Here is a 22,192-nt window from a genome sequence, read left to right on the forward strand (position 1 = left end):
TAATTAATGGACGAGATTGTTCGGAATACCTTTTGGATATGACAGTAAAATTTTGAGCTCATAAGGTTATATAATGACATGTAGTTATAGAGTAATTAGTATATATATGTGGTCCAAGTGGGAGATTGTTAGAAAATATGGACATCACATATATAATAAGGGTAATTACATGTTATTGTTTACTATCATGATAGGTTAGCCCAAATTAAAAGTGATCTAATTTGGTTAAAATTTTATTGGGCTTTAATTATTAAATAAAGTATGGGTCAAATATGTGTAGATACTCTAGTAATTGAATTCTAATCAAATTCTGATTAATGATAGGCTAATTTGAATTTGATTAGAACTAATATGCCAAGGTTATAAATATTAGGGTTATGGTCCTAAATTATACACAAGATATCTTTTCTAATATCTCATCATTATGAAAGAGAGAGCAGGTATTCTTTGACTTTCTTGTGTTCTAATTTAGAAGATTAAATCCCCAAGATCCAGTAAAACTTCAAGGAATTTATGGTTCAGGTACGCTTCCGCATCTAATTTTATTTTTGATTTATTCTTGATAATTTGACATGATAAATCTTGGTTTATTAAGTTTTATTTCAGATTTATTTTACAAATCTAACAGGGTCAACTCGCACCCAAGGCTAAAATTTTGATTAATTTGGTTCATTTTTATTAATTTCGACTTCATTGTTTTATTATTTTTCAACTTATTTATTTATTTAATTTCATTATACTTTAATTATCCTTTTTTTTTAAAAAATTTATGCAAGACTGCAAAGATCGTGAGCACAAAACTACTACGAAATACCACTCAAATCAGACCAATTCCTATGGGATCAATCCTATAGGTTGACAGACAAATTTAGGTAAAAAAAGTAATAAGAACCAAAGTGATAAAAATGTAGAGGTTGAAGATTGAATTTGATATTATGCCATTAGTAATTGGGATCGACTAAAATCATTGTTAACCTCCCCCACCACCCCCAAAAAAAAAAAACACAAAACAAAAAAAGGAAAATGCAAATCCATCAACGAGAGATTGGGGCGCTCAAAGTAACAATAATGGTGCAGCAAAATAAAAGGGCAGATGTGAAATCCAGTAGAGATTGATGTAACACAAAATCCATTACGATTTAGCCACCAACTACTCTTTCACAATCTTTGTCGTTCAGTTTAAACTTAAGCAACTTGTGCCTCCCATTTAGCTCACTTCCCATCTTCGTCTCATATGCTTCTTCTCTGCCACTTGAGCTGAGCATGCTCCGCTCCTTTTCCCGCGCCAACACCAAACCTGAGTTTCTTCTGCAATCCAAACCCAGACCCAGTGGCGGCGCTATTACCATTTCCCTCTTCTCGTCAGCCGTTGCTCAAAATCGAGCCTCACTCACCCCCATCACCACAACACTCCTCCAAAAATGCAACTCTCTTGCCCAAGCCAAACTCATCCATCAACAACTCCTTGTCCAGGGTCTCTACCAAGATTTCACTACCCGTCTCGTTTCCGCTTACCTCACCCACAATGCCCCTTCTCATTCCATCTCCATTCTCGAACGCTTAACCCCTTCTACCTCTGTGGTCTTCTGCTGGAACACTATTATTCGACGCTCCCTTCGCCTCGGCTTTTCCCATGACGTTCTTTCTCTCTTCCGCATGATGCTAAGGGTTCACTGTCCTCCTGACCATTACACCTTCCCTTTTGTCCTCAAAGCCTGCGGCGAGCTTCCCTCCTTCCGCAGTGGCGCAGCTGTTCATGCTGTTGTCTCCACCACTGGATTTGACTCTAATGTCTTTGTTTGTAATGCGCTGGTGGCAATGTATGCTCGTTGCTGTGAGTTGGACGATGCGCGACAGATGTTCGAGGAAATGCATGACAAAGGGATTTGTGATATCGTCTCCTGGAATTCTATTGTTGCTGCTTATACGCAAAGCAGGGATGCAAAGAATGCGGTGGAGTTGTTCCGAATAATGATGGATGACTCCGAAATCCACCCAGATATCGTCAGCCTTGTCAATGTGCTACCGGCTTGTGGATCTCTAGGCGCGTCTTTACATGGTATGCAACTGCATGCTTTTGCATTGAGGAGAGGTTTATTTGAGGATGTTTTTGTTGGCAATGCTTTGATGGATATGTATGCAAAATGTAGGATGATAGAGCAGGCAAATAAGGTTTTCGAAAGTATGGAGGTCAAGGATGTTGTTTCTTGGAATGTAATGGTTACTGGGTATTCTCAGGCTGGTAGGTTTGAGGAGGCTCTGGGTTTGTTTGAGAAGATGAGAGAGGAGAAAATTGAGTTGGATGTTGTGACTTGGAGTGCTGTGATTGCAGGCTATGCTCAAAAGGGTCATGGTTATGAAGCATTGGGGGTATTTAGGCAAATGCAACTTTGTGGTTCTAAACCCAATGTGGTTACGCTTGTGTCCGTTCTTTCAGGCTGTGCTTCTATTGCAGCATTACTTCAGGGGAAGGAAACTCACTGTTATGCAATCAAATGTGTTTTGAACTACGATTGGAATGATCCAGGAGAAGATCTCATGGTGATTAATGGTCTAATTGACATGTATGCTAAGTGCAAAAGTACAAATGTAGCTCGTTTAATGTTTGATTCAGTTGCACCAAGTGATAGGAATGTTGTGACTTGGACTGTCATGATTGGTGGATATGCACAGCATGGAGAAGAAAATGATGCACTGAAGCTCTTCTCTGAAATGCTCCAAGAAGGTAACTCTATGAAGCCAAATGCTTTTACCATATGTTGTGCCTTGATGGCTTGTGCTCATTTGGCAGCACTAAGGTTTGGTAAGCAGATCCATGCTTACATATTACGCAATCGTTACGAATCTGTAATGTTGTTTATGGAAAATTGTCTCATAGATATGTATTCCAAATCCGGTGATATACATGCTGCTAGGGTTGTGTTTGACAATATGCAGCACAGGAATTCAGTTTCTTGGACGTCGTTACTAACTGCTTATGGTATGCATGGCTATGGAGAAGAAGCTATCAAGGCTCTGGATGATATGAGAGTAGCAGGTTTTGTTCCTGACGGTATTACCTTTCTTGTTTTACTCTATGTATGCAGCCATTCAGGTATGGTTGACCAGGGAATCAGATTCTTTGAAAGCATGCATACTGAGTACAGTGTCACCCCTGAATTGGATCATTATGCTTGCATGGTTGATCTCTTAGGCCGTGCTGGTCGGTTTGGTCAAGCTCTGGAATTTGTTCACAGCATGCCCATGGAGCCAACCGCAATTGTATGGATTGCATTACTTAGTGGTTGTAGGATCCATGGAAATGTGGAACTTGGGGAATATGCTGCAGCCCAGCTTCAGGAATTGGGTTCAGAGAATGATGGGTCGTATACATTGCTTTCAAACATATATGCTAATGCAAGGCGTTGGAGAGATGTGGCCAGGGTCCGATCTTTGATGAAATATTCAGGGGTCAAAAAGAGAGCAGGTTGCAGCTGGGTCCAAGGAAAGAAAGGCACTGCAACCTTCTTTGTGGGTGACAGGTCTCATCCACAATTTGAACAAATATACAAACTTCTTGCTGACTTAATTCAATGCATCAAGGCAATTGGGTATGTTCCCGAGACGAACTGTGCACTTCATGATGTGGATGATGAAGAGAAAGGTGATCTTCTTTTTGAACATAGTGAGAAGTTAGCTCTAGCCTATGGCATTTTAGTCTCTACTCCTGGGGTGCCTATCCATATCACTAAGAACTTGCGTGTCTGCACTGATTGCCATAATGCCTTTACTTACATATCCATGATCATTGATAATGAAATCATATTAAGGGATTCAAGTCGCTTCCATCATTTCAAGAGTGGATCTTGCTCCTGCAGAGGCTACTGGTGATACAAAATCATTGATGGTGAAGTGGGTTATGAGATTTGGCAATTGAAGAGGTCCGTCTGATAGGATGATCCCACAATGATGGAGTAAATCTGCTCCTAATATTGAATGCAAACGGTACCTTTTATATTTAGCTTCAGCTAACATAACAATTAACACAACTAAGGCCTAAGATGCAGAGTTTATTCTGAAATGGCTTTATACAGGGGAAAGAAATTTCTGTAGCAACACAAGCTTGATCATCTAAAAAGGTAGATTTCATTCATGTAGAAATACAGGACAAAGCAATCTCTGATTCATTCTATGTCAAAAGTTAGTAGAGACATGGGGATTGGCCCTCGGAATGGTAATAGGAACAGGCAATTCAGTTTCTTTCCGATAAGCTGCTGGCTATTTTATGTATGCTTCCGTTATGCATGTTTGAGGCTTGCTTAACAAACCCAACTGAGAATGTCTCATATTCTTTCTTTAGCATTAGCTAAATGCAGGTGTGAATTTGGATAACTGTAGATATTCGGTTTACCTTTTACAAAATTGAACATTGCAGATTTAGATAATATTCATATCTGGATATTATCACTACTTTCTTCGACATCATCCGATTCCATTATACTTTTGTGGATAAAGGTTCTGATACTTGAACATATTGTTTGAATCCATTTTACTTTTATAGATAATAGCTTTGAATCTCTTTTATTTTATTTAAAATTGTATATATTTTTTAAAATTTTCTAATTAAATTCAGTTGAAATTTGAAGTTGAAGCCTCTACTCAAGATTAAAGTGCTAGCTTAGCTGGATGTACAAGCGATTGATGCATAGAATAGACGCAAGCAACGAGTAGTGTTGCAGATTATAATAAAATATAGTATTAAAATCAGAGGGTGGGAGCTCTTTCAGCAGTTCCAGCTATGACGGTGAGCAAGTTGTTCCCGAAAGGGTCACTGAGATGTTTGGCAAGGTTCTCAACGGGACCTTCTCCAGTGACATAGGCTTGGAAGTAGAAACCCAGCATGGCGAACATTGCCAGTCTACCATTTTTTATCTCTTTCACCTTGAGCAGAGCTGCTTGGTCAGGATCCTTGGCCAGCCCAAGTGGGTCAAATGGACCTCCAGGGTGAAGCTTGTCCTCCAATTCCTAAATAAATTATGGCAAAATTTTGTTAATTAATTAATAATGTTTGGTTGGTAAAAGGTTACTATTCATAATAGTATTAAAGAGGCAGGCATATATATATATATATATATATATATATATATATATATACCAAGCCATTAATGATTCTGTAATATTCAGCTCCACCAACGAGAACGATCTCCGCAATGACAGCAGCAATAAGGTTGATAGGGATATTCTTGCCGAAGTAGTTCAAGGTGTTACCATCCAGGAGAAGAGCTCTTGTATGCAATGCAGGTATGGAAAATCAACGTTCAACCAACACATTAATTCCATATATATAGTTATAGCCCAAATAGTAAAGCTAAAACCTTGAACCAAACGGCTTCAGGGCCGCATTTGGCACCAAATTTGTTAAAGGCTTCTGGGATGATGAATCCAGCTGCACCAAGCATCGCCCACCTTGCATGTATCAGTTCAAATGCTTGATATCTGCATTCAATATATATATATATTTTTTCATTCCTTAAGTATTGTATTCATCCCTTAAAAGGAAAAGTATTAACTTACTTGGCAAGGTCTTCTGGCTTTTTGCTCAGGCCAAAAGGATCGTATCCATAGCTGAATAAAATAAATATCATCATGAATGAATGTTGTCTTATTTATAAATCTTATTCTAACTTAATAATACGCACTCTCCGGGGACTTCTCCAGTCAAGTACTCAGGGATCTCTGATCTGTCTAACAGCCCTTCCGGCAAGAAAATCCTTCTGTAGGGACCAGATTGAATATGCAACAAATGATCAAGTACATGCATTAAGTTGAATTGGTTTAGCCATAGGGTTGCAGCTAGCACATACCGTACCACTTAGCGAGCTCTTCATTGGCTGGGGAGACAGAAGCAACCTTGGACTTGGGAGGAGGTGCAGCCTTCTTATTGGAGAAAAGAGCCACGGTCTTGAATGTGGCAGAGCTTGAGGGTGTGGGAGCTGATGACTTGGCCCAAACACTGAAATTCAGTGGGTTACCTAGCATTTCAGATTTGGCGAGGGAAGGAGCTAATGGGGCCATGTTGGCGGAGTAGGGAAGGGAAGATGAAATGGATACTATAATTAAGGTGGACGTGGATGTTTCCATAGGCTGGCTCATGAGAAATCTGATAGGAGGGTCCATGGTGGTGTGGCAGATCATGGTGCTGACGTGGAACGAAGGCCTCTGCTCCTTCTAGATTGCTACCTCTTGTTTGGATAAGTGGTAGTACAGTTACTACATGTTTTGCATTTGCATTTGCATTTGGTCTCACTACCCCACATGATTTTCCCTTTTTATTTTTCTTTTTTTGAATTTATTATGCGGATGTTATTGCATCTCTTCAGGTATAATCACAAATTTAACTCTTAATTTTTATATTTTTATCAATTTCATCCTTATTTTTGGGTCTTATTTTTTAAGTTAAATTTGGCCTTCAAACCTTAAAAAAATTTTGAATTTGATCACCAACCTTTCAAAAAGAATTAATTTGTTTTTTTAGTAAAAATACCAACTAAAACGTTAAATTTAAACATGATAATCCATTTGTACTTCATGCATTTTTGTTAATTTTATTATAATTTTATATTTTTAAATTATTTGTTGATGTAGCTATAAGACAAATAGTGTCTTATTTTATTTGGCATCATGACAAATTTAGTCCTCAATATTTACATGTTTTGTCAATTTAACCTTAATTCTTTTTAGCTAAATTTAATCATTAACCTTTCAAAAGAATCAAATTGTTTTTTTTTAAATGTTAACTAAAACATTAATTTTTTAATGATATTGACATGGCAACTCGTCTAGCAATCTACATGTATTTTATGTTGAGATGTCATTATTTATTTTATATGCCACATCAACAAAAAATAATTTAAAATTTATAAAATATTCATAAATTTAAATATATATATATATATATATATAGAAAGTTCATAAAATTGAAAAAAAAGTATGAGTACACATGATTGCCATGCGTACTATTATTTTTAAAACTTTAATGTTTTAGTCAATACTTTAAAATAAATAGCAATTCCTATTTGATTGTTTTTGAAAAGTTAATGATCAAATTCAACTATTGTTAAAAGGTTGAAGGTCAAATTTAATTTTAAAAAATAAGGGTCATATTGATAAATGATACAAATATCAAGAGTTAAATTTGTAATTATACCTTCTGAAAATAGTTTTGCAACTAAAATGTCTAATTTAATTTTCAAACCCTACATTCCTACAAATTCTTCCTACAACAACATATTTTCATATGTAGTACCAGTATAATGCTAAAGTATTGTAAAATTATAATATAAAGGGTGAAAGGGATAAATATCAAAATTATAAATGAACTTTACTTTTGTGTAATTTTATGCATGAATTTTCTATTTAATCTAATTTTCACAAATTATTAACGAATAGCTGTTGGTATTGCATTGTTTTATGTTTATATTGCACATAAAAATATTTATATTTATCCCATATAAAAATAAACTGATATATTTATTTCTTTAAATATATTTGATTGAATCGAAATTAAAATTTCATATATATATATATTTAAACTATGATCAAAGTTTCACGTGTATAAATGCATGCATCAAATTAAAGTTCATATATCAAATTACATATTACATCAAAATTCATGTATAATTTTGATATTCATCCCTACCTACAAACAAAAATGAAATGAAAGATCCATGATGATTATAATGAACACCCTCGGCGACTCTTGAACATGCAAGCTTATTAATCTTGGTTGACTTAATGAAATATAGTGAAAGAATATTTTAACCGATCCTCTCTCTAGGTTGGTCCGTGATTTAAACGAACCATAAACTTTAGTGCAGTTAGAGAAGATCGATTTTGAAGAGAGGAAAAAAACTGATGATGTAATAAAAATCATTGCCATATTCCAGCCAAGGATTGTCCGAGATAGCTATACGACAATCTCTTATGTTGGATTATTCAAAAAATTATTCCAATACCATGCCTTCCATAACCTACTACAAAAATTCATAATAGGATAGATGCTGATTTCGGAAACCCTAAAAATTTCTTCCTCCATACCTTCCAAGCTTTTCATGCCACATTACGACAACACCCAGTTCCACTCTTTCCCTCAAACAGTGTAGTGCTGTTGGATGGTGTCAATGTCGAGTCCTTTGAGTTTAACTACAGATTCAACGTGCCCTTTGAGTGTATGAAGTTCCCTCAACCTTGCTACTTCGGCACGCTTCCTTGCTTGTTCAGCAATCTCTGACAGTTCTCTATAGTTGGTCTCCTCGTTGTAGAGCTGTGTCATTTCAGGTGGTGTCAAGCCATGAAGGGTGCGTTGTGCCATTGCCCATTGTGCTTCCCTCTCTCCTTTTCCATAATCCTTCTTTGTTGTGAAGGCAGTCTATATAGATTGATATCAAACATCAATACTTATTTGAACGAGGAAAAAACCTTGTTTTGAAAGGAGTGATTTTATTAGAGTCGATTAGATACCTTGCTTTGAAGTAAATTATCCCAAGCCTTTCCACTCAAAGAATAGCGAATCAAGAACTTGAGTACGTCAAGTGGGACGTAGAAGACTAGACTGTAGAGCCAGATAACGCCAGCCCAACCCCAGCCAATGCCTTTGATTCTGGCAAAGCCCCAGTTTGCATAAACAGCAAGGAGTGTAGCTATCTAAAATGGTGAATCCAAAAACCAGAAGTTTATACCAATTCTAGCTACAATTATATATATATTCTAACAAATTGAAGTGGAATTTTATATATTCATATATAACTCACGAGTTGGGCCAAAATGAAGGCAACCACGAGGAGAAGACCAGGACGTTCGATGAAAGACCAACTTCGAGAACGAGTGACAAAAATGAGTGCCTGACTCACTATACTCACTTGGAGGTAGATAGCAGCTGTAAGTTCATCTTGATTGTGCCTAATGGATCTTACCCCAAACTTGTCCTGCAATTATTATTATTATTATCAACCTTTAGATGTTTCCAGTGGATGTTTGGTTCTTCTTGTTATGGTTTTATAAAGAGTGTTTGATGTTTTTCTTACCTGAAAGAAGTTGGAATCGTTAGCAGCCCAGAAGAAAACAACAGTCATGCAAGCAAGGTAGGTACCGAGGACAATGCCGGTGGCAAATATCTCCTTGAGCTTCCATGAGTCAGGCATAGGAGATGGCTTAACCCTGTCCTTGGAAATGGTCATAATGGTTCCATCGTTCAGTATGGCAATGATCAAAACCATGAAAGGCGAAAAATCGAACTTCCAAATAAGAGCAATGAGCATAAACCCTAACACGATTCGGACAGTAATGGAGACGGCATAGATGGTATAGTTTTTCATTCTCTGAAATATGGCTCTGCTTGTTAGAACAGCACTCACAATGACACTAAGTCCTGGTTCTGTTAGCACTATATCTGATGCACCACGAGCTGCATCAGTTGCATCATCCACTGCAATTCCAATGTCTGCCTTCTTAAGCGCTGGTGCATCATTCACACCATCTCCAGTCATGCCACAAATATGATTCCTTTGCTGTAGCCTCTTAACAATCTCATATTTGTGCTCTGAATGAGGAAAATAGTGAGTTTTCAAAGACCATCAAACTAATATTGCATTTCAGAAAAATAAACATGAACATACCAGGGAAAACGCCTGCAAAGCCATCAGCCTTCTCAATAAGCTCATCAACACCAATCGTATCGATTGTGTCACCCTTATTTTGGCCAAGGAGAGCAGATGATGGATACATGTTGGTTCCCATACCGAGCCTGCGACCAGTTTCTTTGCCAATGGCTAGTTGATCACCAGTGATCATCTTGACATTGACACCGAGATTTAGAGCCCGACGAATTGTCTCCGCACTGTCATGCCTTGGAGGATCAAACAGTGGCAGTATACCCACAAATTCCCATGCTTCTCCTTGAGCATCCTTGTTTTTTTCTTTCACAGTCTACAATATCAAAATGTCCATTTCATAATGACCTTTTTCTTTCCATTATTGAAATTAAGTTTGGGAGAAAGAATACAGAATATTACTTGTCTAGCCACAGCAAGAGAGCGAAGCCCTCGATCTGCAAAGTTAGCAATGATATCATGAGCTCTCCTCTTCACATCATCTCGGAGATTGCATAGATCAATAATCTGATTTTATGTCAAGTAATAACAACACGAAGTTACAACCACAACTGTAATTTAAATCCCGGAGATGATATGGAAAGCATTGGTACAATATAAGTCAATCCATTTACCTGCTCTGGAGCACCTTTGCTGACTCGATGCCAACTACCGTCAGCCTTGATATATGTCATGGCTGTACGCTTGTCTACTGGGTTAAACGGAAAGAAATGGACCTCGGTAATACCTGCTCTGGCCTGCAAATCAATTGAACATTGAAGACTGATGAGCAAAAACATAATGAAAGGGGGTTGTTTTTGTCAATCTTAGCTGACCTCTTTTGGATCACCTAGCATTCCAACAATACAGGCATCAATAGCATCTTGATTCTCAACCCTGGAAGCCCTTGCCGCTAGTAGAATAACCATGTCCTTGTCAACATCGTTTGTGAAAACCTGAAATCTCACAACATGGTTCTCTGTGAAGGGATGAATACATCATCAATCCATAATTGATGTTAACTTCCAATTCAAGGACCAACCTCGACTAAGGACTTGTCTACAGTAAGCTTGTTGAGAGTAAGTGTCCCAGTTTTATCACTGCAGAGTACATCCATTCCGGCCATTTCTTCAATAGCTGTCATTCTCTTAGTGATAGCTCCTTGTTGTGAAAGCCGGTGAGATCCAATGGCCATTGTCACAGATAAAACTGTTGGCATGGCAATTGGAATTCCTCCAATGAGAAGCACCAGCAGATTATCGATTCCGTCTCTGTACCTGCGCTGTTGGATTGGATACATCACCACTATCTCAATAAGCATCCCTACCCCAATTGAGCATATACAGAAGTTTCCAATTGCTGTCAACACCTAAGGAAACAATCACCATTTAGTGCACATCAAGCATAAGATATGTTGCTCTGACTTGATCAGACACATGTATGTTCAAGCTTTTTCATATATTTGGAAGATCCTTTTAGGATCATATCCCAATATTCATATCCAGACATGCAACACACGAAGAAAATTGAAGATCCTTTTAGTATTCATCTTCACCATAAAAGAGGTTATTTGCTAGAAAACAGCTCCTGAGATTACCTGCTGGAAGTGCCCTACGTTGTTGGTGCTGTCAACAAGGTGAGCAGCTTTTCCGAAAAAAGTGTGCACGCCGGTGGCAATAACAATAGCCTCTAACTCCCCTTGCTTGACGGTAGAACCAGAGAATACCTCATCCCCTGCATTCTTGTTTACAGGCAAAGACTCACCAGTAAGGGCGGACTGATCAATCTTGAGTGGATCACCTTCAAGGAGACGTGCATCTGCAGGGACAATATCTCCCAACTTAATGCTGATGATGTCTCCTGGTACCAGTATCGCAGCTTCTTGCTCGCTCCACTTTCCATCTCTTAGGACCTTCAATCATTCAAACATGCAAAAATGGTTAGAGACATTAGAAACATTCAAACAAGTAAGTTCTACTTAAATTGAATTTATTGATGTTCCTAAGCACCTTTGTTTTGGGGGCAAGACCAGCCATAAGTGCTGCAGCAGCATTGCCTGCATTGTTTTCTTCAATGAAGCTAATAGTTGAATTGATCAAGAGCAATGCCACAATACCAATGAAGTCTTGCCAGTCTGGGGGCTTGCCCTGAATTTATCCATAGAATTAGAGATTTCATATCGAAGAGAATTAGTTCAAGTACAAGGGAAAGGAAGAAAGAGCGATAAGGGATAAGCATACTCCTCCATTAGCCAAAGCAATGGCCATAATAGCTGCAATCTCCATCACCCATGACAGAGGATTCCACATAAATCCCAAGAACTTCAAAACCTTGCTTTCCTGTTTAATGTAGTTTTTTTAAGATTTTCAGTTTTTTTTTTTTTCATAAACAAAATGGAAAGAAGAGAAAATAAAGAGGGTTAAATTAGGGTGTTTGCCTGTTTCTCTTCAAGCTTGTTAGGACCAAAGATATGCAGCCTTTTTTGGCCTTCCTCACTTGATAAGCCATCTCTGGTGCATTTCAACTTTTGAAACACTTCATGGACAGGAATTCGCTCCTGCATTGAAAGTTGGAAATCAAACTCTAAACTTGGAATGAAATTATAAACAAGAAATGAATATTGATAATAAAAAAAACTATATATTTGAATTAAATTCCGTAAGAAAATTTACCAGAAACAAAAGAAAACACTTACAAGGTCGATGGTCTCATTCTTGATATCTTCCAAGCCGACGCTGGTTTCCGCCATCTTTCTCTCTTCTTCAAATTACTTTCCTAGAAAAATAAATTTAAAAAAGAAAAAAGAAAATGCAGTCTCTTTCTTTCTTTTATCTTTGCATGCAAAGCAAAAAAAGTACACGTTAAACTTTCAGCTACTTCTTTTTTAACTCTTATTTCAAAGAAAATGAAATCAAGAAGAACAACTTAATTACTAGTTTTCTGTTTTGTTTTGTTTTTTTTTTTTTTGTTAATGAGTAATTTGTAAAGATTAATTAGTTGGGGTTGGTATAGTACAAGAAAAAAATATACATATAACAGAGAGAAAATGAAAGTTGTGGGGATCTATATATTGGAAAAGTGGTGAAGGTGTTGGAATAGAGAGAGTGTAAATGAGCGAAGGAGCGGGAGTTTCTTGGTCGACGCAGCCCAGGTCATTCGGCTCTCACTTTCTCTTCAACTCACGTTTTTCTTAACCTATAAAGCTCACGATTAATTGGGTCTTTTTTTTATTATTAGCCCCATGATATGATTACATGCAGCCATTTAAGCATTGGGTTTAATATAGAATGGAGGATGCTTCAGTGTAGGAGTAGCCCCACGAGATGATTTAGGTGTAATCATTTAAGCATGAAATATGTTTGACACACTTAATTGTATATGTAGTGGCTATAAATTAATGATATATTTTTTCTTTTTTAATTCTTAAATTAAAAATAATTATATACTTAATATGTTTATTAAAAAAAAATATTACCATGCTGATTAAGTCATAACTCAATTGGCATGAGAATTGTTATTAATGAAGAATGACATGGGTTCAAGTGCAATGAAGCTCATTACCCTATTATTTATGGGCTGGGAGTGGTTATGGGTAGTTTTACGCATTGTTTTATAAAAAACACATATAATTAGAACTTATAATGAAATTGTTCAAAAAAATATTACCGTATAATATATTTATCAAGTGAGTCACATTAATTCCAACATTTTATTATAGAAGTTCTGATATTATTGGCAAAGGTTTAGGTTCTAGATCTTTGAGTACTCAAATTCAAATTCTACCATACACAGTTATTATGGATGAGATCAATTTGATCGGTAGGTTTTGTTCAATTTATTTTAGTTTTTTGTCCATTTATGCATTATATTCATTTAATTTTATTTTGTAAAAACTCGAATATATATTTAAAATTATAGTGTACTTGTGATTGTGCATGTGGTTGCACTATAGTTATACTTGTAGTCTCTTAATAAATCTCTAACATTTTTTTCACTTGGCCAATATGATAAATCCAATACCTATATGTTAATCTAGTCTAGTTCTCACTCCATTAAATATTCATTAACATGAATCATGACAATAGCATTCTTTTATTTATACAATATTAGAGGTCGGGATGGTGGTTACACAATTTGAACTTATGTTAAACGAATATTTGATAAAAGTTTTAATCACTGATACATATAAGTCAAGACATGGCAATCATATTCCAATGCAAGTTATTATACCCACTTTGGCTTAGGACATGTGCATCTAGCAAGCCTACTGAAAAGTGCCCACAAGCAACCCTCCGCTTTCCATTGTCCGAGTGGTCATCGGATGACTAGTGTCTTGTAAGTCCTACTACCATCCAACCTCCTGATCTCCTTGGAAGGGTCCTAATCACCCGCTCTTGAGGATAAGTCTTTCACCCCTGTGAATGAACTACCCTCTCCCTTAGAAAGGCCTTATCAATCTATCTTTATGAATAGGCCATTCGCTCCTCAAAGAACCTGTTTTTCTAGTGTGAACACTTCTCTTAATGTGAACATGCCCTTTAGGCCCACAATTCAAAATGAATGATAAAATGAGCCCCATCACATTCAACCCTCTATGTATCCCACAATGATGACTTATTGGTAACAAGTTCACCACCTCAGCACCACCTACCAGAGGACCTCCACTATATATGCCTTTCAGCACGATGGAGAAAGGATCGACCCTTAAGCACTCATATCCACCTTATTGTCCTCAACCTCCTTACTTGCATACCTCCATCGGCTCTCTGCCCTACTAGCTTGAATCGACCTTTTTAGCACCACCATATCATCCTCCATGACTCTTTCCTTATTGATATCCTCATCAACAATTCGTGCAGTGAGTATGAAAAGTCACCATGGCTTCCTTTTCAAATATCGATACTCCCCTTAACCCAGAAAATCGAACCAAATCTACCAACCCAACAGACTCTTCAACTCCAGTTAACACCATTTATCCCGTTACTTTTAACTTCCCTTCAACCCAAAACCCTACTACCACAACTCAACCACTAGCATCCTTTCAGACTTCTAATCCCCTTTATTAGAATCTATGGTTGTTCTCTCGGTCTGCTCCACTCCCATAATTTTTCTAACCATTTCCACCATTATCCCAGTTGTAGAGCCTAAATTTTGCCCGGACCCAACAAGCAGAGCTCAAAGCACCAAATAAATTAACAGTCCAATTAACGCCCCACTAAACCAACCACTAAACCCCACTAAACCAATAACTAAACCACCCCACTAACTCTATCACCCCACTTGTCTGCAAAAAGAAAGAGGCAATTAGTTGTAAAATTTGGCTACAAAAATCATTCAAAACTATTGTAAAGGGGGTTCTCTTTTTGGAGAAAAAAGGAGAGAGATTCGAATAGAGATTTTCAATACAAGAAATACACGAGATTAATCAAAAATCAAAGCAAAAGATGTGTTTTTTTTTCGTCTATTCTCGTTTTAAGTACTTTGTTTATTTTATTTTATCTTTCAATTTTATTTTGTTTTTTACATACGAAAGTAAAAATAAAGGAGAAGAAGCTTACCCATTTTAAAATTGCCGAAAAAAGGGTTTTTTAGGTCGACCACTGTCTGGTGACAACCGACATGACGCCTGGAGGTCCGTGTGAGAGCAAGACCGGACCGATGGCCGAATTTTGAAAGGAGAGGGAGAGTGTTATTATTATTATTATTATTATTATTATTATTATTATTATTATTATTATTATTATTATTACTATTATTCTATATACTATTATTGTTTTCTTTTTATTATTATTAGTAGTAACGTAATAGTGTTTTATTATTTTATTATTATTACCTTTTTATTATTATTATTATTAACCTACTATTATTATTTTTATTAATATAGTATTATTTTCTTTTTTATATTATTATTATTATTAACACGTATATTATTATTATTGTATCATTTCTATTTTATTTTATTATTACTTTTATTACTATTGTTTCTATTATTTTTATTTTCATTACTTCCATTATTATTATCATTATTTTCAATTCTCATTAATATGTTGTTTGTTTATTATTATTATTTTTAACACTATTATCATCATTATATTTACTTTTTTAATATTATTACCATTTTTTATGATTATTACTATTATTTATATTATCCGTCCTATTTTTAACCTATTTCATTCAATATTTTGTTATACATGTGTTTATTTGCCCACTTGATTTAAATTAAATTTTCATTAAAATTTTCTTTATATTCCATTTTATCTCTATATTATTTTATTTATTATTATTTTTGTCTGGATTTTTCAAGTAAAGGCAATATTTGGTACTTGGAAATTAGAGAAATCGTGTCCTAACGTATTGGGTTTCGGTTTTTCGTTTGATCTAAGTAACCGATTATCCTTTTAAATTAAAATACATGAGTTTTAAATAAAATAAATGCAATATTCGGTAATTAGAAATTCGAGTAGTCGTGCCCTAACGTACTGGGTTTCGATTTTCTGTTTGATCTAAATATCCGAATATACTTTTTAAAATTTAAATACATGAGTTTTAAATGAAATAGAAGGCAAGCTCATACTCAAGGGTTGAGGTGTTGTGTCCTAACGTGCTGGATATAACATTTTACCTTGAGATGAAACGGTCCTTGACATACGTTTTAATTCATCTAAATACTTTAAAAAAACATTAACACTAAGAGGGATCGTATTTTAAACTCTTGTCAAATTTTCAATTTTCGACATTAAGATATTGAATAACCAATAAGGTACCAAATTTGGGTGTGTCGAGGGTGATAACCCTTCCTCGCACGTAATCAACACCCGAACCCGTTTTTTCAATTTTCGTAGACCAAAATCGTTGTTTTGATAAATAATCTATTTATTGAAAAACGACCACGTTTTGAGGTGACCTGATCACACCTCATCGAAAAGGATCAATGGCGACTCCAAACTTTCGTTTTAAAAAGTTGATTCTCGTTTTTCAAAAAAATGGTTTCGACAGCTTGGTGACCCCACTAGAGACCATAAGAGTGTCAAGCCTTAAATTGATTATTTTCTGTCTTTTTTTCAAAAATTGAAAATTTGGTTTTTAACATACAATCCTCTGTTTGCATTTCATTGGTGTATGGTTTTCATCATTTTATTCATGTTTTTTGTATTTCGAGTTTTTATATCCCCTCGCATTGCATTGCATGACAGTTTGGTCATGCCTTTTTAAGTGAGAGTGAGAAACTACGCCTTCGTGAGGTTTTCACCTCCGCGTGGGATAGTGGACCGCTTCCGGGATACATCCGTACCTATGTTTTCGTGAGATTTTTATCTCTGCATGGCCATAGGGAAATGTATTCCCCTAAACTGAACTCGATCCATATGAGCCTATAATGGGTGAAGATCGAGGAATCTGCTGGTTCAGGTACCCTGTCTTTAAAACCAAACCGCATATAGCGAGCCTTAAGAGCCCACTCTAGGTAGAGCCATTCCAAACCTTAGTGGTTACCCAAGTAGGTGCTCTATTTGCTATTTATGTATTTGTACTGACATGTTTTCTTTTGTTTTGGTTATGATTGCATTGCATTTTCATCATAGAAAAGAGGTGTTGATTCACGTTCAGTTACTAAATAGAGAGCTTGTCATGGAAAATAAATTTCTTGATAAAGTGGAATACAATATGGCCGTCCGAATATGGTCCGAGTAAACACGACAAGAGAAGGATGAGGGTCCACAGAGGAGTACATGACTTGGTTTCAAGATTTAAGCCAAAAAAGATTATTCTGAAATCGTCAACGTCTCGACTTACTTAAAGAAGCTGACGAGCATCACGAGGATGAGTGAGCAATGAGTCACAGCCCAGATCAAGCAAAAAGGAGATAATTTGCAAGATTTGATTTTAGCGTTCGAATATGAGGAAAAAGATCAATGTCTTCGCCTGGAGTATACGGGCAAGGCCGTACATGTTTTCGCTTTATGTAAAGAGATTTGTTATCTAGAAAAATTGTTCTAACAGAATTGAACCAGAATCAACGTCTCTTTTTGTATTAATTTTATGCATTTGCATTGCATTTCATCATATGCATTGAATGTCACAAAAGGGCCCTAATTAGTTAAAAAACTATTTCAGTTAATCTGGAAACCAATAAAAACCTCCCAAGTACGCATCTTTACTGTACACGAAGAAAAACTAAAGCGATGGATGAAAGACTAGAAAGGTTAGAACCAATACAAAAGGAAATGTAAGAACAGATGCAAGCACAAATGCAAGAACAACTGGCTAATATCCAATATGATATGAGGGACCAGATATTAGAATCCCAAAATAACATGATGAACCAATTGACACAGTTATTGGCTCAGGGGCAAGGAAAAGGAAAAAGCCCTATGGTCAATACTGGGAATGATAATGAAGATCTTCTCTACCCCCGGGTTTTACCCCAAAAAATGTTCAGACACAACCTAAGATATATACACGAAGGCTATCTATTACAATCAAGCCCTAACAGTTTCAGGCAGGTGATTCGGCGTCTATGAATTACCAAGTCAACTCAGGCTCTAATCCACAGAATAACTCAATTAATCTTGTTGTCTTCAATCCCGATGAAGAAACAAAAAAGACAAGGGTGAAGTTCTCGAAATAATTAGAATACCGATGCAAATGGTTAGAGGAAAAGTTCAAAGCAATAGAAAGTGTTAACTATCACTGTGGAATCGATGCTAAGGATTTGAGCTTAGTTCCGGACTTAGTGCTTCCCCCCAAATTCAAAACTTCAGAGTTTGAGAAGTACAACGGGACTAGCTATCCCGAAGCTCACATCACCATGTTCTGCAGATGAATGACAGACTATGTCAATAATGATCAATTATTGATTCACTATTTCTAAAAAAGTCTGGTCGGGGCAGCATCCAAATGGTACAACCAATTGAGCCGTACTCAGATCAATTCATGAAAAGATCTAGCACAGGCTTTCATGAAACAGTATAGTCATGTGAAGGATATGACTTCTGATAGGATCACTTTATAAAGCATCGAAAAGAATCGAATGAGAGTTTCTAGCAATACACCCAAAGGTGGAGGGAAGTCGCCATACAAGTCCAGCCACCTCTCTTAGAAAAAGAGACTACCATGGTTTTCATCAATACTCTGAAAGCCCCGTTCATTAACCATATGTTGGAAAGTACTACTCTGGGCTTTTCAGATATAGTAATGTCCGTGAGATGATTGAAAATGCGGTAAGGAGTGGGAAGATAGATGCAGGAGAGAGCGCTAAAAGGTCAACCCCGAGAAATAAGGAAAATGAAATGAACATTGTGAGCCTGCCTTCCAAATTGGTTAACGTAGGCCAGCCGAGGGCTATAACCACTAGATATCAAGACTCTTCAAGGCAGGAATCCAACTCGAGGCCAAATACAGAAAGGTTCAGGTTTACACTTATCCCGATGTCATATAAGGAGTTGTATCAAAATCTTTTTTATGTGCATGTGGTGTTTCCGTTCTACTCGGAACCCGTGCAACCTCCGTTCTCAAAATTGTATAATGAGAATGCTCAATGCGAGTACCATGCGGGAATAACGGGACACTCAATTGAAAACTATACTACATTTAAAAAGTTGGTCGAAAGGTTCATTGAAATGGGAATTGTGAAGTTCGATGATTCCCTAGAACCTAATCTGACAATGAAGTAAATGCAATATTTGAAAGTGAGGGCAAAAGAGTTGCAATGACTTGAACAAGTCAAAAGCCTGGAATGAATATCAGGGAATCTGAATGACATATCTGAAGAGGGAACCGGGGAATAAAAGTTTCCAAACCCTTGCATACTTGGGAGTGTTTTGAACAATTGGACTGTAGAAGAGATCTCTGTATTTATAGAGCTAATTTAGAGCAATATTCAAAACACGTTTGTTACTTTAAGCCTAGAAGCAATAGGAATCCTTTTATGAAATAGGCTTGTGTCTAGAATCTTTATTTCAATAAAATGCATCTTTTTAAGCAAATATTCTTTTATTTTTTCCATTTCATACTGTACAAATAATTGTTCTTAAATTCTTTTGTTCATTGGACTTTCTTTCAAATATTATTTTATTATTCATTCATGATCATACCATATCAATAATCATCCTTAGAATCATTTATTCTTTGGAATCTGCCTTCGTACCTACAACAGGTCCCTAGATATCAATGACGCGAGTGACGCTGTCACTTACTCAGAGTCTCCTTTTGAGTGAGATATGTGTTTAGGGGGATCTAAGGACTTTGAAGATGATAGAGATTGTGACTTATCTCATGATTTGTTAATGATGGTAGAACAAGATGAAAATAGATCCTACATTACAAAAGGTTAATGGACGTTTTGAGCAAGAGGCAAAGATCGGAGCCTATATCACCACAGAGATAAAGCAAGACGTCATTGAGTTATTCCAAAATGTTTTCGCATGATCGTATCAAGATACACCTAGGCTACCAAGACGTGTGGATGTTGTTAAGGTTAAGAAAATCTTAGAAGAGGTCCATAAAGGTGTCTGAAGAACACATGTTAATAGTTTTACAATGGTCAGGCTAATCATGAGGTTCGGGTACTGTTAGTCCACCATGAAAGGGGATCGCATCAGTTATACCGTAAATACCAAATTTATCGAAACAAAATTCATGTGCCTCATTCATTCCTTCATAGACTTTCTCTATGTGGGGCATGGATATTATTGAGCCGACCACGTCAAAAGATTCTAGCAGACATTGTTATCTTTATGGTCATCGATTACTTCACTAAATGGGTGAAAGTCGCTTCATATGCCAATGTTACAAAGTCAATAGTCATCAAATTCTGTAAAAAAAAAGAAAAAATAAAAAAGATCATGTACCGATAATGAATACCAGAAAGGATCATATTTAATAATGCACAATAGTATGATATAAAAAGTTCGTAGTCTGTTCAAGACCAGACACCATATCATCCTAAAATGAATGGCGCAATAGAGGCAACAAAAAATAATCGTGGGGAAAATGACCGAGACTTGTAAATGTTGGCATAGGAAGTCACCATTCACCCTCTATGCTTATCGATCGTCGGACAAAACTTTTGTCGAGGCAACACGTTTTTCATTAGTTTATGGAATAGAAGCGGTTGGCCTATTGAAATCGAGATTCCTTCTCTCCAAGCTTCAATTGAATCAAGAATTGGATGAAGCAGAAGGATCCAATGAACTTAATTGAAGAAAAGAAGTTAAAAGTTACCCGTCATGGTCAAAACATACCAAAAACGAATAATGCGAGCTTACGACAGAAAGGTTCGTCCTAGAGAATTCCATGAGGGGGATCTGGCGTTAAAGAAGATCATTTCTATACAAAAGGACTTCAGAGGAAAGTGGATGCCCAAACTGGGAAGAACCTTATATAGTAAAGAAGGCCTGTTCTGGAGGAGCATTGATATTGACTGAGATGGATGGCAATGACCTGCCCAATCCAGTGAATTCAGATTCAGTCACAGTTAGTAGTTTCAAAAAAAACACAGAAAAATAAAAGAAAAAAGAAAAAGGAGAGACCAAGGTGAAAACCCGCAAATGACGTTTTGAGGCTAAAAAGGTTTTAAATTGAAAACTCGGAAAGGGCAATTCAAATAAAAAGTAGGGCATGCGATAGTCTTGCTATGCCTGAATTAACAAGGAGGAGGTATGCTACATCTTGGGGCATCGACAAAGTACTCTAGATCTCTTAAACACATGTCGAGCTCAAAATGGTCCTTAAAAAGTTCGTACAAAGAAGCTCAGGCTGCAATATCTGGGGCAACTAGTCTTCATCTTACCCATATTGAATTTACTATTTTTGATTACTTTATTCATTTCAAGACACGCTCCCAATAAATTTCCTTCTTATTGCATTTGCTATCTTTGATGAACTTATTTATTTCAAGCTATGCTCTCAATTATTTTCTTTCTTATCCATTGTTATGATCTTTTTCAATCATTTTGCATTGAAATATCGATTAGTGGACTAATAATACTTTCGTAAAAAGAGTTTCGCATATTATTTTGGAAGCTTCTAAATAATACAAGAACCTGAAACAGGACTATTGTTTAAAACTTACCAAGCCTAAGGGTTTGAAATATTGGAGAAAGATGATTATCTCTTTGGACTTTTTATTGGTTGAACAAAAAAAAAGACAAGACATTTTGTCGGTGATACAATTTCGACAAATAACGAGCAATGTCAATTCAAGTGTAAAAGGGGGTCATTCTCTGGAAAAAAAATGACACTCTACATCCATGCAAATATCAGACATATACATTTAGTCATTACACCTAGAGAATGGTGTAACAGAGCAAATTGATTGAAGATGGTACTAATCCCATATCTCTAAGTTACAACAAGATGGATAGAAGAAACCAAATGTTATTCCCCTGAAGTTGCAGTGGGAAGTACAAACTTTATGTCCCAGAAAGTACAGTGGAAGGGACTTTGAAATTATAGCGGGGCAAGTTTGCTGAGCAGAATGTGATTGTTTTTTTGAAGGTTTTCTGTCGAGAATGCCAGTCGAACAAGATAGCAGCGTAATACGTCAGTAATAAAACTCTGATGAACAA

General features: G+C 36.4%; 3 protein-coding genes across 5 annotated transcripts; 1 reads left to right on the plus strand and 2 right to left on the minus strand.

Moving 5' to 3' along the window:
* Nucleotides 1–985: 985 nt before the first annotated feature.
* LOC108487371 (pentatricopeptide repeat-containing protein At5g16860) lies at nucleotides 986–4,474 on the plus strand. Its single transcript, XM_053020789.1, has 2 exons — nucleotides 986–3,984; nucleotides 4,074–4,474. The coding sequence occupies exon 1, from the start codon at nucleotides 1,264–1,266 to the stop codon at nucleotides 3,868–3,870; it is 2,607 nt and encodes an 868-aa protein (XP_052876749.1). The 5' UTR covers nucleotides 986–1,263; the 3' UTR covers nucleotides 3,871–3,984; nucleotides 4,074–4,474.
* An 84-nt stretch (nucleotides 4,475–4,558) lies between these two features.
* On the minus strand, nucleotides 4,559–6,237 carry LOC108488949 (chlorophyll a-b binding protein CP26, chloroplastic-like). 2 transcript variants are annotated; one of them, XM_053020790.1, is made up of 6 exons: nucleotides 5,846–6,237; nucleotides 5,679–5,765; nucleotides 5,554–5,604; nucleotides 5,335–5,475; nucleotides 5,135–5,264; nucleotides 4,559–5,004 (listed from the first exon to the last, which is right to left on the minus strand). In XM_053020790.1, exons 1-6 carry the CDS (start codon nucleotides 6,172–6,174, stop codon nucleotides 4,744–4,746), a joined length of 999 nt encoding a protein of 332 aa, XP_052876750.1. In that variant the 5' UTR covers nucleotides 6,175–6,237; the 3' UTR covers nucleotides 4,559–4,743. The 2 variants fall into 2 exon arrangements, 1 of the variants encoding a protein (XP_052876750.1); XR_008273012.1 differs by lacking the exon at nucleotides 5,135–5,264 and having other exon boundaries at nucleotides 4,889–5,004; nucleotides 5,355–5,475; nucleotides 5,679–5,753; nucleotides 5,844–6,226.
* Nucleotides 6,238–7,894: 1,657 nt separating this feature from the next.
* LOC108488349 (ATPase 9, plasma membrane-type-like) lies at nucleotides 7,895–12,852 on the minus strand. 2 transcript variants are annotated; one of them, XM_017792635.2, is made up of 14 exons: nucleotides 12,322–12,852; nucleotides 12,064–12,183; nucleotides 11,867–11,965; nucleotides 11,636–11,773; nucleotides 11,224–11,538; nucleotides 10,669–10,995; nucleotides 10,463–10,582; nucleotides 10,262–10,384; nucleotides 10,050–10,154; nucleotides 9,654–9,963; nucleotides 9,063–9,577; nucleotides 8,790–8,963; nucleotides 8,500–8,682; nucleotides 7,895–8,407 (listed from the first exon to the last, which is right to left on the minus strand). In XM_017792635.2, exons 1-14 carry the CDS (start codon nucleotides 12,373–12,375, stop codon nucleotides 8,129–8,131), a joined length of 2,862 nt encoding a protein of 953 aa, XP_017648124.1. In that variant the 5' UTR covers nucleotides 12,376–12,852; the 3' UTR covers nucleotides 7,895–8,128. The 2 variants fall into 2 exon arrangements, with proteins under 2 accessions (XP_017648124.1, XP_052875953.1); XM_053019993.1 differs by having other exon boundaries at nucleotides 9,063–9,597; nucleotides 9,629–9,963.
* Between the last annotated feature and the right edge of the window lie 9,340 nt (nucleotides 12,853–22,192).

Source organism: Gossypium arboreum, chromosome 10 (genome assembly GCF_025698485.1).
Source record: "Gossypium arboreum isolate Shixiya-1 chromosome 10, ASM2569848v2, whole genome shotgun sequence".
NCBI lineage: Eukaryota > Viridiplantae > Streptophyta > Magnoliopsida > Malvales > Malvaceae > Gossypium > Gossypium arboreum.